Source organism: Durio zibethinus, chromosome 2 (genome assembly GCF_047325235.1).
Source record: "Durio zibethinus cultivar Kanyao isolate XHJ-2024 chromosome 2, ASM4732523v1, whole genome shotgun sequence".
NCBI classification, from domain to species: Eukaryota; Viridiplantae; Streptophyta; class Magnoliopsida; order Malvales; family Malvaceae; genus Durio; species Durio zibethinus.
Window position 1 is genome coordinate 6039822 of NC_143163.1, and position 15355 is coordinate 6055176.

The 15355-nt window shown below is 35.4% G+C and overlaps 2 protein-coding genes across 5 annotated transcripts; both read right to left on the bottom strand.

Annotated features, from left to right (window-relative positions):
- Positions 1-509: 509 nt before the first annotated feature.
- Positions 510-10864, bottom strand: LOC149519935 (GATA transcription factor 24-like). Of its 4 annotated transcripts, none has more exons than XM_089748005.1 (8): positions 10753-10864; positions 4046-4377; positions 3177-3260; positions 2944-3077; positions 2719-2841; positions 2439-2544; positions 1112-1183; positions 510-1004 (listed from the first exon to the last, which is right to left on the bottom strand). In XM_089748005.1, the coding sequence occupies exons 2-8, from the start codon at positions 4373-4375 to the stop codon at positions 906-908; spliced, it is 948 nt and encodes a 315-aa protein (XP_089604131.1). In that variant the 5' UTR covers positions 4376-4377; positions 10753-10864; the 3' UTR covers positions 510-905. The 4 variants fall into 4 exon arrangements, 3 of the variants coding, with proteins under 3 accessions (XP_089604131.1, XP_089604132.1, XP_089604130.1); XM_089748006.1 differs by lacking the exon at positions 10753-10864 and adding an exon at positions 5407-5515; XR_016330086.1 differs by lacking the exon at positions 10753-10864 and adding an exon at positions 1758-1825 and having other exon boundaries at positions 943-1004; positions 4046-4584.
- LOC111309072 (KH domain-containing protein HEN4) lies at positions 9558-15149 on the bottom strand. Its single transcript, XM_022907911.2, has 7 exons — positions 14197-15149; positions 12372-13067; positions 12001-12276; positions 11263-11559; positions 11058-11140; positions 10753-10864; positions 9558-9996 (listed from the first exon to the last, which is right to left on the bottom strand). Exons 1-4 carry the CDS (start codon positions 14800-14802, stop codon positions 11410-11412), a joined length of 1728 nt encoding a protein of 575 aa, XP_022763646.2. The 5' UTR covers positions 14803-15149; the 3' UTR covers positions 9558-9996; positions 10753-10864; positions 11058-11140; positions 11263-11409.
- Between the last annotated feature and the right edge of the window lie 206 nt (positions 15150-15355).

Here is a 15355-nt window from a genome sequence, read left to right on the forward strand (position 1 = left end):
CAAAATCATTTAGAAAACATTTTTATATTAGTAATTAATATTAAATGAATATCTTTATTTAATTATATGATTTTTTTTATAAACTATTATCTCCTAAAATTGATCAAAGAGTCAATTCTTTGTGAGGTTTCAAAGGGATTTCTCATTTAGGAAATTTTAGAAAGATTTTCACTTAAAATGCGGATCCTCAGATACGGATTCCCCAAACAATCCTTATGAACTTTGAGATCCAATAATTTAAAACATCATATGATAATACAAATATGATACAATAATGAAATATGAAAATAACTCGATTTATATTTTCGTAATAACTATAAATGCTATATATGAGTTTATCTAAATCAAAAAATATATTTTATGTTTTTTATGTTGACACAAATTATAACATAATTTTCATATAAAATATTACATAAATACACAAATTTTAATATTTTATTACACAATACGAATGCAGATATAGCCAAGATTTAATAATTGGTGAGAAACGGTGAGCCGAAGTGAGAAAATAAGAAAAAGACAAGCGGCCATTCTTTGGCATAGCAGCCTCAAAAACTGGGACATTCAATGGTTCAAGCTCCCTTTATCAAAGTTATTTTTCACACACAAGTATTTCCACTTTTGTGTGATAAGAAAGGAAATTGTCAAAACAAGCTGCTAGTTTCAACATATAGTGAAACAAGAACAATTGCTAATGTTAAAGTGATCCTAAGTTTTGTTTTACTCCTGACTGACAGAAACTAATTAGGCTGTATTTTGCAATTGCGCAATCATTTACATAAGGATCATAGGCAATGAACCATATCTACAGTTGTCAAACGAACTCAATTATTACAACAAAGTTTGACATCTGCTTTCAAACAGCAAGTAACATAGCACTCACCACAATGGAAGGAACTTGTTACTCATCTTTCAGCAGTCACAGCGGAGTTATCTCCATTAGATAAAGATACAACGTCTGTAGTCAAAGTTACACCCTCTGACTCACTAGCTTCAGCATCATTCTGATAAACACCCATGAAGTAACAATGTAATAAGATTCAAGGAAATAACTCAATGAAAACGAGTAATTAATAACTATGATTAATATTGTTTTATGAGTCAGCAATACCTGCTCAGTAGTCTTTGCAGTCGGATCCTGGTTTGCTACTGTGGAAACCTTTGAAAGGTCTCTCAAGACACCCTGCAAATCAAAACTTCCAAAGTGAATGACCAAAGAATCAAAAGCGATTATCAGAAATTATATTTTCTAAGAGCTATGAGTTATCCTCAGCAAGTTACTAAACTTCAGAAGACATGACTAACCACTTAAAGGATATATTTACTTCATAAGTCACCGAACAAATTGAGGTTAGGTGGTGCCAGAAACGAATAGACCAGAAGTAGAAAACTGAATTTCAAGGCTGTATCTTTCAAAACTTTGATTCTATGGCTTGTTCCTTTCCACGGAGGTTATGAGATCATTATATTACTAGATCATCAGATAAGAAAGCCCAAAGTTTAGTCTTAGGCTTTTGAAGAACTTTAAGGTTTGTTTAATTATGCACCCAAAAAAAGAGGTTTTTTTTCCCATATTTCCCATCTAAGAAACTAAAGTGACTGATGGCAAATCAAAATGTTGAAGCCGTTGGTATAAGGCCAAGGATGGTCCATAGCTTTCCATCACAATAAGTTGTCAAGGGAAGAAGAAACTAAATTAATCTTTAGAAACATCAATAGCAAATATTGGACAAAAATAACTCAAAACAAGATGGTACCTTTAGTTTGTATTCAAGCCCTTTCATGATGATGTTCCCTAATTTCAAATTCACTATCAATTCAGAGCCTAAGGATGAAGAAATATTGGAGGTGAGTTTTTCAAGTTGGATCAACTAACTGATTTTTGAAGTGAGACGTGTCCACACGTCTTTAATTAATATCCAGCAAATAACAAGTATAATTATGGCTGATTCATCTAACCAGTAAGTTTTCTTATATATATTTCATACAAAGAATAAGTAGCTCAAAGACTTAACTTCGCATCATAAAAGTAATTAATTTCAACAAAACTTGAGAAGACTTTGAAAGGGCTGATTTGTCCAAATTTTAAAATTAGAAGGATGAAAATAAATTTGCTTGCACCACAAGGTTTCATCCATCTTAACTTTCGATTTTTAAACTTGTAATAATCATAATTTGACATGTGGACTAAATATCTTCTACACTACTTAAAAATAAGCTTCACGAGATAATCAGTCATATTCTTGAGATATGCCTTTCTAACAATCACAAGTATTAATCATAATCTTGTGTGATTAAATATCATTAGATCTACAAAGAACACATTATTAACATAAAGTTAGAGGGCTGTCAATAATCTCATAGTATGCTCTCTTGAGTCTGCATGCAATTAAATGAGGAATAGACTTATGAACAACTCTTTCCTGGTTTAGACAAACCTTATTTGCCCACTTAAGTCCGCATGCATTGCAAAGAGTCCTTGGACCAGCAGGTCCACGACGCATCATAGGAGTTTTCTTAGAACTAATTCCACAGTGTGTACATCTACACAGAAAATTTCACAAAATAAAGAAGAGAATCTACATAAATCCCTTTCATTAGCCCATAACAAATGATAGCTGGAGCACAAACTTGAAACTAACATCTTCGAGTGAGTTGTAATACCAATCTAATGACAAATTAAAAGAAAGTTATTTGATCATAGGACAAGCTACTCACAAAATTTCTTGCATGCTCTCATCTTGTCCAGAACCTGCTGCTCCACTCCAGCCTGAAGAGGCTGAGGCTACTTCATCAGAAATCGCCTTCGATGATGTGAACTGACCCTTCTTACGTTGCATCCTGATGAACCACACCTAGCATGTTAGAAAGTGGCCTGAAGAACAAGCTCAAAATGAATAAAGAAGAATGTGGAAAAAGAAGAGAAACTGATCATTGGAATACCTGAGAGCCACTTCTTTCCGCACGGTATAGCGGATTTTCTTATCAAAGCACCGCTCTTTTCTCTTCTCCCGGAACCGGTTTAAAGAAGCAGCTCTCTGTGGTTGAATTGACCTCCCAGGAAAGTCACCCATGCCCTATGAGAACGCCATGAAAGAAGCAAAAATATGAACAAAACAGAACCTCCTTAAAAGAACAAGTGACAAGATAACTAGGATGATTGAGCTAACGCATACCCTTTGAGTAACAGAAACTGTTCCCAACGCAGGAATGCCTGAAGGGATTTCATACCCACCAAGAAGTAACAATACTTCCTGTACCTGAAAAAATCAAGCACAAATAATTATGATTTTCCTCTTGTTACTTCATATCTGAAACTTCTAGGCCTAATAGCACCCACTTCAATTCATCTGCTAATACATCATTATTTTTACACGATCAATAAAAAAAATCCATGTAAGTCTTATATCATAATCACCTAATGTTGAACTGTACACTTGAATTTACAGAAATGACCCCAAAAAAGTAAGAAAATGAAAGAGGTCCATGACTTGGTGGTGTAACTCTAATTAAATGTTATCCTAACACTTAATAAAACTAACGAGTGGTCTGCTGTTACTCCCTCTTTTTTGCCAATAGTCGTGTGGTCTATCGGTAAAGTGCTAGACTCTTAGTTCTAGTGATTAGGGTTCAAATTTAGATAATCTCAAATACCAAGAAATAAACAAATGCACAGCATACCAAGCAGATATAACTAATTCAGAAAAAAAAAATTTATGTAAATTGAGGAGAAGAGGGGGCCTTTCTTCATTTGAATAAAGTCATTAATGCACAATAGTCCACATTACTTTAAACAAAGTAAGAGTAAATGACCATATAAACCAGAACATGGATGGAAAACCAATGCTTTTCAGCTAAATTAGCATTAAAACACAAAGGGCCACTACATAATTCGCCAAATTAGCAAATAAACTCATTAATTCATCCAATCAAGCTAAACACAGAAGCAAAAAGTAAACAATTTAAAGAAAAATTAGCATAAAAACTTTAGCAAAAAATAATACTTATCAAAAACTAAAAAGCCCACATGAAAAGAAAAACGAACCTTGTCAGGAGAAACGGAATCGAATACGTAAACCTCCCCTTGAAACGAGAGGGTAAGCTGATCTGCGCCAGCATTACCGGGAACGGCGGTTAAATCTGATCCTTGACCATAAATATTGGCATGAGAAGCTTCTTCCGTGCCATTATTCATAACCGTAACAACGCCACCGCTTTCTTGGAATCCAATCTGAGGGTTATCCACCGGCTCTTCCCCTCGTCCCCCACCGCCTCCGCCAGGAACATCGTCATCTTCTTCTTCTCCTAGGTTTTGTTGGATGTTAATGGCACCGGAATCGTACATTGATGTTGGCAGGTGATTCGAATTTTCCATTCCTTTTGCATCGAAATTACCAAAAACTTTTGAGTTTTAATCTCAGAATAAAGTTGTCAGAAAGGGAAACAAAGTAACTAAAGAAAACTAAGAGGAGAATTCAAAAACTGCGGCTAAAAAGGAATAAAAAATGGTAAAAAAATTAAAATTTATAAAAAAAAATGTTACTTAAAGTATTAATTCTGGTTTCAGGAAATGATTAATTTATTTATGTGAAGCGACCGGAGACGGGATAGAAGAAGAAGATTGTGGGGAGGGAAGACAAGATGAGAGATAAAGAAAAGACCCCTGATCAATGACGATATTTACGGTTAATGCCACTGAGGTGGAACGGCCTGGCCACTCACAAGAAAGAATTTAGGGTTAGTGGGCTCACTGGGCTTAACAACAGATCGACGCGAAAAGAGGGACCGATGATTTACGTTTTAGGACCAAGTAAAGGGGATGAATTATCCGATGGTTTGTTTAATTTATTTATTTTTACATCATCTGACAAAGTTGTCCATTAAAAAAACATGGATGCCTGTCTCCGACGTACAGAAGCTCATAAGAGAAAACCAGACAGATGCTATTTTATTGTTTTTTAGGAACTGAAGACAATGAACGTAGTAGAAGAGGTGAAGCGACTCAATCAAGAAATCCGAAGACTTGGCAAGATCCAACTTGATGGTTCTTACAAGGTTTCTTTTCCTCTCTCACTTTCTCCTTTTTTTCTGGGTTTTAATTTTTATGTTATTTGGACATATCTGGATCTGGTTTGGTCCATCTTTCCTGTATAACTATGACAATGAGATCTGTTTTTCTTTACCGTTCTCAGCTTTACTACAGAGGGTATGAACTTTAATACAAAGTTATGATCAAAGATATAAAAAACCATTGCTGTGGCCTCTAAGAGGGTTGAACCATGAAAGAGAGAAGGAAGGTAAAGCCAACACAACATAAACAATACTGGAAAAGTTTGGGGGGCGAAAACTGATAAGGCATTGATATGTAATTAAAATTCCAAGTAACAAGTGTCTCTAGCTTAGTACAGATTTTACTGTCCAGTCGTGTCCTCCAAGAGGCATTAGTTGGATCTTGAAACATTTCCCCCTTTGCCATTGTAGAATAAGTGACAAGCTTTGCTCCACTCAAACCATTCTGCAAAACCAATGAAATAAAAACCTTTGTAGTTTTATCTGGCAGAACTTAACTCCATAAAATGGCATATTGAAGAACGCAACCCTGATTCGATTTCCATGATCCATTAGTGCCAAGGACCAAATTTTTTAATTTTCACAATGCCAGTGCTAATGCACGAATTCAATTTCTAACATGCTAACATTTTCGTTCTTCAAAGTACCAATTTCTTCTAGATTCAAGCAAAGATGCCCTGAAAGTCCTACGGAAACTATTTTAATTCTACTTATATATTTATGTCCAATATTCTTCTGTTTATCTCCTGGTGAAGCCGTTGTAAGACACCTTATACATTCACGGGCTCAGCTGTCTTAAATTTGCGTTCTGGGTTTTCTTTGAAATTTGCAAATTGGAAAAATATTTGGGGTGAGCACAACAGAAAATTCCTTGTGAATATCTTTGCTGCTGACAAACACTCAGTCTTTTTCTGTTTTTGCCTAAGAGGAGATGGCACATAACATCCAAGTATTCTCTATTCTTTTTGGTTTTGAAATGCCTGATGGAGGAACCATATTCTGCCTCGTTATTAAGATTTGAAGCTTGATGGTCATTAACACGTTTTTTTTTTCTTTTTTTTTGGTTTGGGGGGGGGGGGGGGGGGGTTCTGGGCTACCTTTTATAGTTAAGGATTTGTTTGGCATTAAGAGAGGTTATACATATAATTTTTATTTGAATTACGTGAAAAAGGAGAGGCTATTTAGTGATAATCATAACGGGCATTAGCTTTGGCACTAATATGCTTAATTTAATTATTGTTTTTCCTAATTAAATTTCATGATTTGCTTTTTGATTCTTACTGTTACCATTTACAACAAATTTAAATAAAAACCAGAATTAAATTTGAGAAGCATATGATTCAGATATAATAATATATAAAAGTAAAATTATGGTTTTTTTTTTTTTTACGCAAAGAAGTCAAAACCTGGAAGAATTAGGCAAGAGGTTGACACAGTAGGGTTTTTTTTGTTTTGAGTAATAGAACCCATATTATATATTCAAAAGGTGGCAAAAAATTAACACTATTGTATATACAATATGGGTCATGCATGTTCATATCATCTGAAACTGCACTTGCAAAGTTGGATGATTCGTGGTACGATTTCCCATGTTGCTACAACGGTATGAAATTTTGTTGTCCCATATGTTCAAAGGTGTGCTATTCATGATGATCGGTGTGCAACCATTTTCGAAGCACTAGTTGGGACACTAAGAGCAGCAAAGAAACGTAAAGTTGTTACGTATGATGGTGAACTACTGCTCCAAGGAGTTGATGACAATGTGGAAATTACACTAAAAGCAATAGAAACTCTGCAGTACAATTCCAGCAAGGCTTGATTTGCTATATATACAATTAAATGTTAATCTTGCTTTGAATCTTGGTTCGGCGTAACGTTAATTTTTTTAGAAACTCTTTGCTTGATTAATGTTTTCCCAAGAGTGAGCTCTTGCTGGTCACTGGTATACTGCACCCAGATCTGTATATGTTTGGTTTATATTCAAAAACTGGAAACAGGGTTAGTCTTTACTTATTATTTGCTTTCAGTGGCATCAACTACGTGTATGGTTGTATAATTATAAATTCAGGGAAAGAAAAAAGAAAGAAAGAAATGAGATGAAAGGTAAAGAGAGAGAGAGAGAGAGAGAGAGAGAGAGAGAGAGAGAGAGAGAGAAAGAAGATATGAAATTTCTTCAAAACTTCTAGCAGAGTTAGAAGTCAATACTTAAGACTTCAAATTCAAAGATCTCATATTCAAACCTTAAGAAAAAGAGTGAGGATTATGAAAATATAGTTAAAGACTCAGTGTACTTGCATGCATAGACCAAAAAGAAAAGTTAGAAAGAATTATGCAAGAGACAAAAACAATGTAATATGCATTTTCAGAAAAATAACGTATGATAAAAGAGAAGAAAGAGTTGATGGGCGCCTAACATACAATTAAATTATTCAAAGACAGAGATCTTAGGACTGGGATTACTTAGAAAACAAAACTTATTTTGTTGGTATGATCGGCTAAGGCCATAGGGAGAGGGGAGTTTGAATGTTGGATTTCAATCCTCTATAAAATATTGATGCTCCCTTTTACATGGCATTTCAAATTCTGCCTGGAAGCACATTACCAGATCAAAGAAAAAGAACATGGTGTATCAGACCAAATCTTTCAACTTAGAGATGGGATTTATCTTACCAAAAGCTTTGAGTATTCTCTGCTTGCATCTCTTTTAAAAAAATTTTCCAACTGATTCTATATTAATGTAGAATTGTAGCATCTATCACTTTTCAACTATCAGTTTTATGACAAACTTACAAGAAAAATTTAAGAATGCAAACGAGCTCTCTTAATTAATTTATTTTTTTTCATCCACACAATCAAACTGCAAGTGAATATTTATTTGAATTGTTTTGGTGATGCTAGTTTAGGCTGACTCAAGAGTTGTGCCTGAGATAAGGAAAGTCAGTGAAAGAAATAACAGAGCTATCTCATATCTCCTCACCACCAGCCCTGAGAGTACTAATCATAACATAATACCCATAGGGTGTGTTTGATGCATAAAATTATGATAGGATAAGATAAGATGATATTATGATTAGTATTAGATTAAACAATGTTATATAATCTTGTGTTTTAATGTGTGCATGGATTACGATAAGATAATTTATTTATTGGTCAAAATTATCCTTCCTTAAAGTATGTACAATTTAAATTATTGATGTAATTTTTAAAAATATAATAGAACGTGTAAATTTAATCTCATGGATTAAAAATAATTCTCTCCACTTTGGGAAGATTGAATTATCCTATGCCAAGAAGATGATTAATACTCCTTATAATCCTATTCCGTTCTTTAGATACAACCCAAACATAGTATAGGATTGATTATCAGCCTATCTTATCCATCATCCTATGCTTCAAACATAGCCATAACTTCTCATGAAGGGATTGATGAATAGAATTAGTGTACACTGTCTGGAATAGAAAAAAACCAATGAAAAGCAATTAATTAGGCAATGGTTTCAAGTGTTTTTCTCCTTTTGTGGAAAATTTTATGCTTAAATGGGAAGAACTATCATGATGATAAATGAGTGAGGATGAATTCTTGAGGGTATCTCATAACTGTCGCATTTTATAACTTTCAATTAGAAGAAAAAGGAGAGTGGTTTTAGGAGGAGAGAGTTACCACTAATTGTATAATAAAAAGCTTATTGGACCTCCACATTCCACAACTACCAAAAACAGATTAAAAAGGTATCATAAGAGAGAATTATAATTGTAAAATATTTTCAAAAAGTAATTAGATAAAGACAATAAAGAAAGGAGTTGACATCTTTTTATTTAAGCATACAGAAATACTTAAAATAAATGAGTGAGTGAGTGAGAGAGAGAGAGACAAATAGAATATTGGTTACCTGAGATACCAATTTATTGTATTGGCACAATTGGATAAGGCCATGGTAAGGGTGATTTGGACCTTCACTGGAAGGGACGCAACATTCTATGAAAAATCGGTATAGATGTTTAATAACACATGCATTACAACTCTGTCAGGAAGCACATTTTCTAGACTAAAACAGTACTGATGCTGGATGAATTTGTCCTACAACTCCACCAATCTCTAAACCTAGAGCTTGAAGTTTATCTTTATCAAATACTTGAAAGAATTCATCATAGAGGAACTTGTTCAAAACATCTAGTCTGAATACTTTCTGCTTAAGTTATATATATTCTAGCTGATTCTTTATCGAGGACTTGAAGTATGGGTTTATTTTCAGCTAAAGAATTTCACTGACAAACTTACAACAGAACAATCTAAGAATGTGTGAGTTCTCTCCTTTTAGTGGTTATATCACACATACTCATCTTGCACCGAAATTATTAGTGAAGGTTCATTTGAATTGTACTTATGATGCCGAATTTAGGCTCACCAAGAGCCATAGGGCAGCAAGAGCAAGGCCAAGGGTTCAAATAACAACATAGCAGGCCATGACCCTAATCACAAGGCCAACTAACCATATTAAATAGAACTTCTTACCAATGTTTAAAAAAGAAACCCAAAACTAGACGAGAAATGAAGGAAACAACAGAAAACAGTGACATCTATAGGCCATTTGCTACAAAACATTTTGTAAATGATGAGGACTAAATTATTGTCACCAAAGAACAGGGCTTGCATAGATGGCTAGACTAGCGTACACAGCTTGAAAAAAAAGAACAAAATAAAAAGGGAAGAAAAGCAGCTAAATAGGCAAAAGCTTCAAGTTTTTCTTCTCCTTTTGTGATAACATTAGGTTTAAATGAAAGATTTCAGCGTGATGGACCAGTGAGGATGAATGCTTGAAGGAGGCTCTGAGCCGCCTGGGTTTGATCGGGTGTCCCAGATATTACAATAATCCTGTCACTTGTTCCTATTTGAGGTTCATGCACTATGACCTTGGCACCAGAGATCTGATTGAAGAACACCAGAGGAAAAGTTGATGTTGATTTAAAGATCAGATATCTTGAAAATATTTTATATTGACAGCAATATGGTATGTTGGTGAAGGAAAGACGCTAGTAAGGAGGATAATTTTTAATTCACTCATTCTTTTTTGTGTGCATAAACCAATAACTCTAAAGGTGTAAGAAATTCAGTGTAAGCTTTCAAACATATTGTGAGCATATTTCCCAAAAAGTTTTATTTTAAAATTTCAAGGCACAAGGCTTGTTCTTAACTGTTATACAAGTGGGGATTTGAACAGACTGTTTTTAGTAATGACTTCAAATTATGTTTTTCAAAAGTGGCATGGTTGCATTTACATCAGTAATGACTACTCAAAAAGGAGGTTTAACTTTTTAAATTGTTAAAGGGGCATGATTTGTGAAAAGCAGGCTTTAAGTAATAACTTTTAGGAGTTTCTACACAGTTGTCTTGAATATATATGTCTAACTAGGGAATTTTGTCCAATGGGTGTGGTGAAGTCGTTTTATTTTGATTGCCTTTTCAGTCTCAGATTCTTGTGGTTGGATTTTCAGTTTTCTGGCAGTTTTGCCTAGGTTCTTCACTAAGTTCTATCATAGATTAAGTTGTTTCGATGGCGCTTGTATATTTCTCAGTAGAATTAGGAGCAGCACCACTCTAACCTACTAAATATCATTCCAAACAATTTTTTTTAAAACAATGCAAATAGAATAATATAGAAACAATATAAAAAAAAGTGTTACCTCTCTTAAGCGAGCTAGATTGCGACCATTCTCCCCATAAACAGAGTCAATAACATTCTCAGGAACTCTAATCTCTACAGTTGTATTTGTCACAATAGCAGATTTGTTTCCACTGCAATATGAGATGAAAGGGTCATTAGCTATGAGATATTGTCTAAAAAGTCTTTCTTCTCCACATTCCGCACTCCCAATTTTATTTGACTCCATATAACGCCATTAAGCATAGCATTAGAAAAACAACATCAATTATCAAACTTCTATGTAATTGTTTGTGCAACACACAAGTTTTGCAGTAAGCTACCAACCTGCCAAGTTCAAATCCACCTCTAAAAGAAGTTAATCCTCTGCCAATATCTACGATGTTCCTTGGATTCAGTCCAGTAGCCATCTGCTATTAAAACCCAGCCACAGGTAAGTACAAAGGTGCAACAATTCAATTCTAGCATGTATATTTGTGCTCATGAGTGAGACTAGGGTGCATGTATATACACTCTTGTATGTAAAGCATACCTCTGATGTCCACAATCCTGGTGATCGAGGGCGATCTGAACTATGAGAAAGTCCAAGGGGATCCATACGATTCAATGCTAATGTAGTATGCCGACTAAGACTATGAGAAACACCACTCAACACTTGCAAGCCAAAAGGGTTAGCATCCTACAATCTTTCATAAGGACTGGTCTCAGTTAAAACCAAGGAACTGCTTCTTGCTCCAGCACTTTTCAGTGTGGTAGAAAATAGGTTTTCTCGTAGTCTACCAGTCACATGATATATAGCATCTCTTACATTCAAATACCCTCCTGAAATCTGTTAAAAAAACTAACAATTTAAGCAAATCACTTAAGAAAAACCAGGCTTATTATTTTTAGAAAATCTCTCATGACACAACATAACAGTTAATTAAGTGACAACGTATCCGCAGAAAGGAATATATGGAGATCCTTCCTCAGCAAGGATCAGAATATGATGGAACAACTGGGAAATATGGTAGTTGGACTCAACAGTCATAACATGGAACAAAAATTGTGGGATAACCTATGTTATGAACAGATCAGATGTCATGATTTCTTTTTCACTCTAACCTCTAAATATTAGAATCATTTGTCCATATTTCTAGGAGATAACTCTTTGATTAAAAATTTGAAAATCAGAGATATTTACTACTTTCCCCCCAAAGATTTTTAAAAGAGAAGCTATTTCTATGTCTGTGAACCTTTATAAACATAATTAAAGAAAGCTCCAGCTAACCTGCACCACTTGATCATTTTCAGTGACACACTTAGGGACCTGGTCAGTTCCCAAAATTCGCATGATGGTACCAGTTGCTTTACGCATTTCAGAAATTATTGCCCCTCCTTTTCCCAAGAGACAACCAACTTGGCTTGATGGAACTACGACCCGAGTAGTCACATTTGAAACCTTACCTGAGCCTGAATCTAGCCCTTTTTCAATTGAGGCCTCAAAAGCTCTTACAAAAACAAGGACAACAGCCTTTTGTGCCGGAGAATACCGTGATTCTGGGTTCTACAGGATATCAAGTCAACGAAAGCATATAAATAGCATAAACAACACATTATTAGCACATGTAAAATGTCATAGAAGATCACAAGAAGACTGACCTCTGATGCAGTAACAGTAATCAACCGTTCATCACAATCAGTGATTGTAGCTCCAATAGTAATAGTAGCACCTGTATCACTTTGAAGAGCCTTAATAATTGCACCTCCCTTTCCAATAACACCCCCAACCCTACCACTGGGGCAAAGAATTTTGAAAACCACTTCCTGCTGCATTGTTTTTGTATCCAAAGGGGGAGCCTTCTCGGACTCCAGAGACAAAGGATGAGCTCTGGTAGCATAACTGATGGAGTTACCAGGTATACTAGGTACCAGGGAACTACGCTGTGAAAGATGATCTACATGCAGATCAGATAAAGCCTCCTGCGAAACAACCTCAATATGTCTATGAAAAAATTCCTGTGGAACAACATCAATCGGTCTGCACAATGGGTCCAGGGGAACCACCTCTATAGGTCTGCGCAAAGTCTCCTGGGGAAGTAAGTCAATAGGTCTGCACAAAGTCTCCTGGGGAAGTAAGTCAATAGGTCTGTGCAAAGTCTCCTTGGGAAGTAAGTCAATTGGTCTGTGCAAAGTCTCCTCAGGAAGTAACTCAATAGGTCTATGTAAAGTCTCTGGCAGAACTGATTCAATGGTTCTGTTTCCAGTAACCTTTGTTTTATTGACAGGAGGACAATCTTGGAGGCGGTGTGAGACAGCAACGAGCGCTTTCTTTACCGCTAAAACACCTCCTTCAATCTACAAAATATACACGAAGGAACAAGAAATAATGTTTCTACTTAAGTATAACAACAAGAATAAGCAAAAGCTTTAGAAAATGAGAAGCTTAGGCAATGTTGGATTGTATCGAAAAACTTTCAACAAAATTCCCCTTTCATGAAAACTTCTTTGTCCCATTTAAATAAGGACAATAAATTTCCTCATCAGAATTTGGCCCAAATTTTCTTTCCTTGTTCCTTGGATATCCATATAAAAAGAAATGGGTTTTACACGGTCTCAAGAACAGAAATACCATAATTTTTACCATATGCGCAATTTAAAAGCTAAATAAATAAAGTTAGCGTTTTTCCAATGAGAACCTAAAGGGCACTTCTTAAGGTGCTGTTTATGGAAATATTTTGATATTAAACACAGCAGTTGGTTGTTAATGCAACAATTGTCCATGAATTGACTGAAGAGAATTCCTTAAATAATACACAACAACCAACTAAATCAAACATGCCTAAAAGAACTTATCAACAACACATTCTAAGTTTCCCAAGTTAGAACTAATGTGAGCTAACTAAACTAGTACAAAGTAAGGAATTCAAATTTGTTCATAGCTACAAAATAGAACCCAATTGCCACAATGGAAGAAGAAAAAGAAAAGAAGCAACATTTTGAACATAAAAAGTCAACAAATCGTAAGACCCAGAAACCGTCAAACAGTTTGGGTTTTGCCATGGAGTAGCGAAAGGGCACTTCTTACAGTGCTGTTTATAGATATATTTGATCTTAAATGCAACACTTGACTGTAAATCAGACGACTTTCATTACATCGACTGAAGAGAATTCCTTAAATAATAACCATAACAAGGCACTTGCTAGCAACATCCTAATAAACAAAAATTGCCTTAAAAAAAAAAAAAACTATGAATTCAAGGCTTGCCAAGTTAGAATTTTTCATGATCTAACTAAACTAGAAAAAAAAAAAAAAAAAAGAAAGGAATTTTCATTTGTTCATAAGCTGAATAATTACCACAATGAAAAAAAAAAACAAAAAAAAAAAAACTAAAAAAGCAACTTTTCGAAAATAAAACAGTCAACAAACCCTAAGACCAAAGAAACAGAAACCCTAATTCAAGAATTCCCAGTATAAACTTCCTACCTCCACAATCTCCTCCGTGGGGCCGGCACAAGCAGGTAGCTTATCCGTCAAAACCCTAATTTTGGTCCCGGTATCCTCCCTTATCTTCTCCACCACTTTACCTCCTTTCCCTATCACGCTCCCAACTTGCTTAACCTCCGCCAATAACCGACAAGAAACCATCCCCAAGGCTGCTCCATTGCTCTCCGCCGCCACCTCCAGAATCCTCTCGAACACCCTCACTAATGCCTCCTGAGCCTTGGAAACATCGATTTCCTCAACTCTACTATCGTCACCATTGCCAAGGCTACCAATATTCAGCATAATCTTGGTATTAACAGCACTCGGCCCTACGACGGTAATAACCCTGTCAGGGCTTTCGGCGGGGGCATCCTCAATTCGGATCTTGGAACCGGTAACCTGCTGCAGTTGCTTGATGACGCTACCTGACTTGCCGATGATGCCGCCGACACGGGACACGTGGCAAAGGAGACGGAAGGCAACGTGGGCAGGGGGAATACAGAGAGGAGTAGACGGAGGCTTGGAACGCTTGGAGGGTCCGTTGGAAGAAGCGGTCGGGTCGGGCATGGCTCGCTTTGTTGGAATAGAGAGAAATGTGCTGCCCATAGCAAAATTAATTTAAGCGATTAAAACTCTCAAAAAATAAAAAAACAAAAGGTCCAAAACGCTCTCACCCTTAATGGGTTAATTAAAATTTTAATTAATTAATTAATAGTAGCGCCTTGGTTTTGTCTCCTTGAAAAAAAAAAGAAGTTGCAGACAGAAGGGAAGAGAGAGGGCTTTAGAGTTTCTGAAAATTTGAGATTTTCTTAAAGCGAGCGAGAGGCCTAAGGGCGTAGGATGTACGTTATAGTTGTCAACTTGAGATGTTGGCCGCTGGATTGATATAACGGGAATGTATCCAACGGTAGGAACTTTTTTTTTTAAATTGCAACGCCCTTTTCTTTTTCCTAATCCACTCGCCTTTTAATAGTAGTCATACTGTAATAGTAGCTTTTTGGTACTGTAATCTTAGCCTTTGATATGGTATCTTATACTAGCTTTCTTGAAGAATTTAACCTTTTTTAGCTTTTTTTTTGTGAAAGAAAAAATATGACAACTTTATTATTATTTTGCTTTTTGCAATAGATGATTAAATTTTTATATATCATTACATGGG

Coding starts and splice junctions, on each gene's coding strand:
- LOC149519935 (XM_089748005.1), bottom strand. CDS start 4,375: ATGGAAAATTCGAATCACCTGCCAACATCAATGTACGATTCCGGTGCC. Junction 3,078..3,176: donor CAGTTTCTGTTACTCAAAGG/GTATGCGTTAGC, acceptor GCGTTCTCATAG/GGCATGGGTGACTTTCCTGG. Junction 1,005..1,111: donor CTGCAAAGACTACTGAGCAG/GTATTGCTGACT, acceptor GGTGTTTATCAG/AATGATGCTGAAGCTAGTGA.
- LOC111309072 (XM_022907911.2), bottom strand. CDS start 14,802: ATGGGCAGCACATTTCTCTCTATTCCAACAAAGCGAGCCATGCCCGAC. Junction 13,068..14,196: donor CCACGGAGGAGATTGTGGAG/GTAGGAAGTTTA, acceptor TATATTTTGTAG/ATTGAAGGAGGTGTTTTAGC. Junction 11,560..12,000: donor AAAATGATCAAGTGGTGCAG/GTTAGCTGGAGC, acceptor TTTTTTTAACAG/ATTTCAGGAGGGTATTTGAA.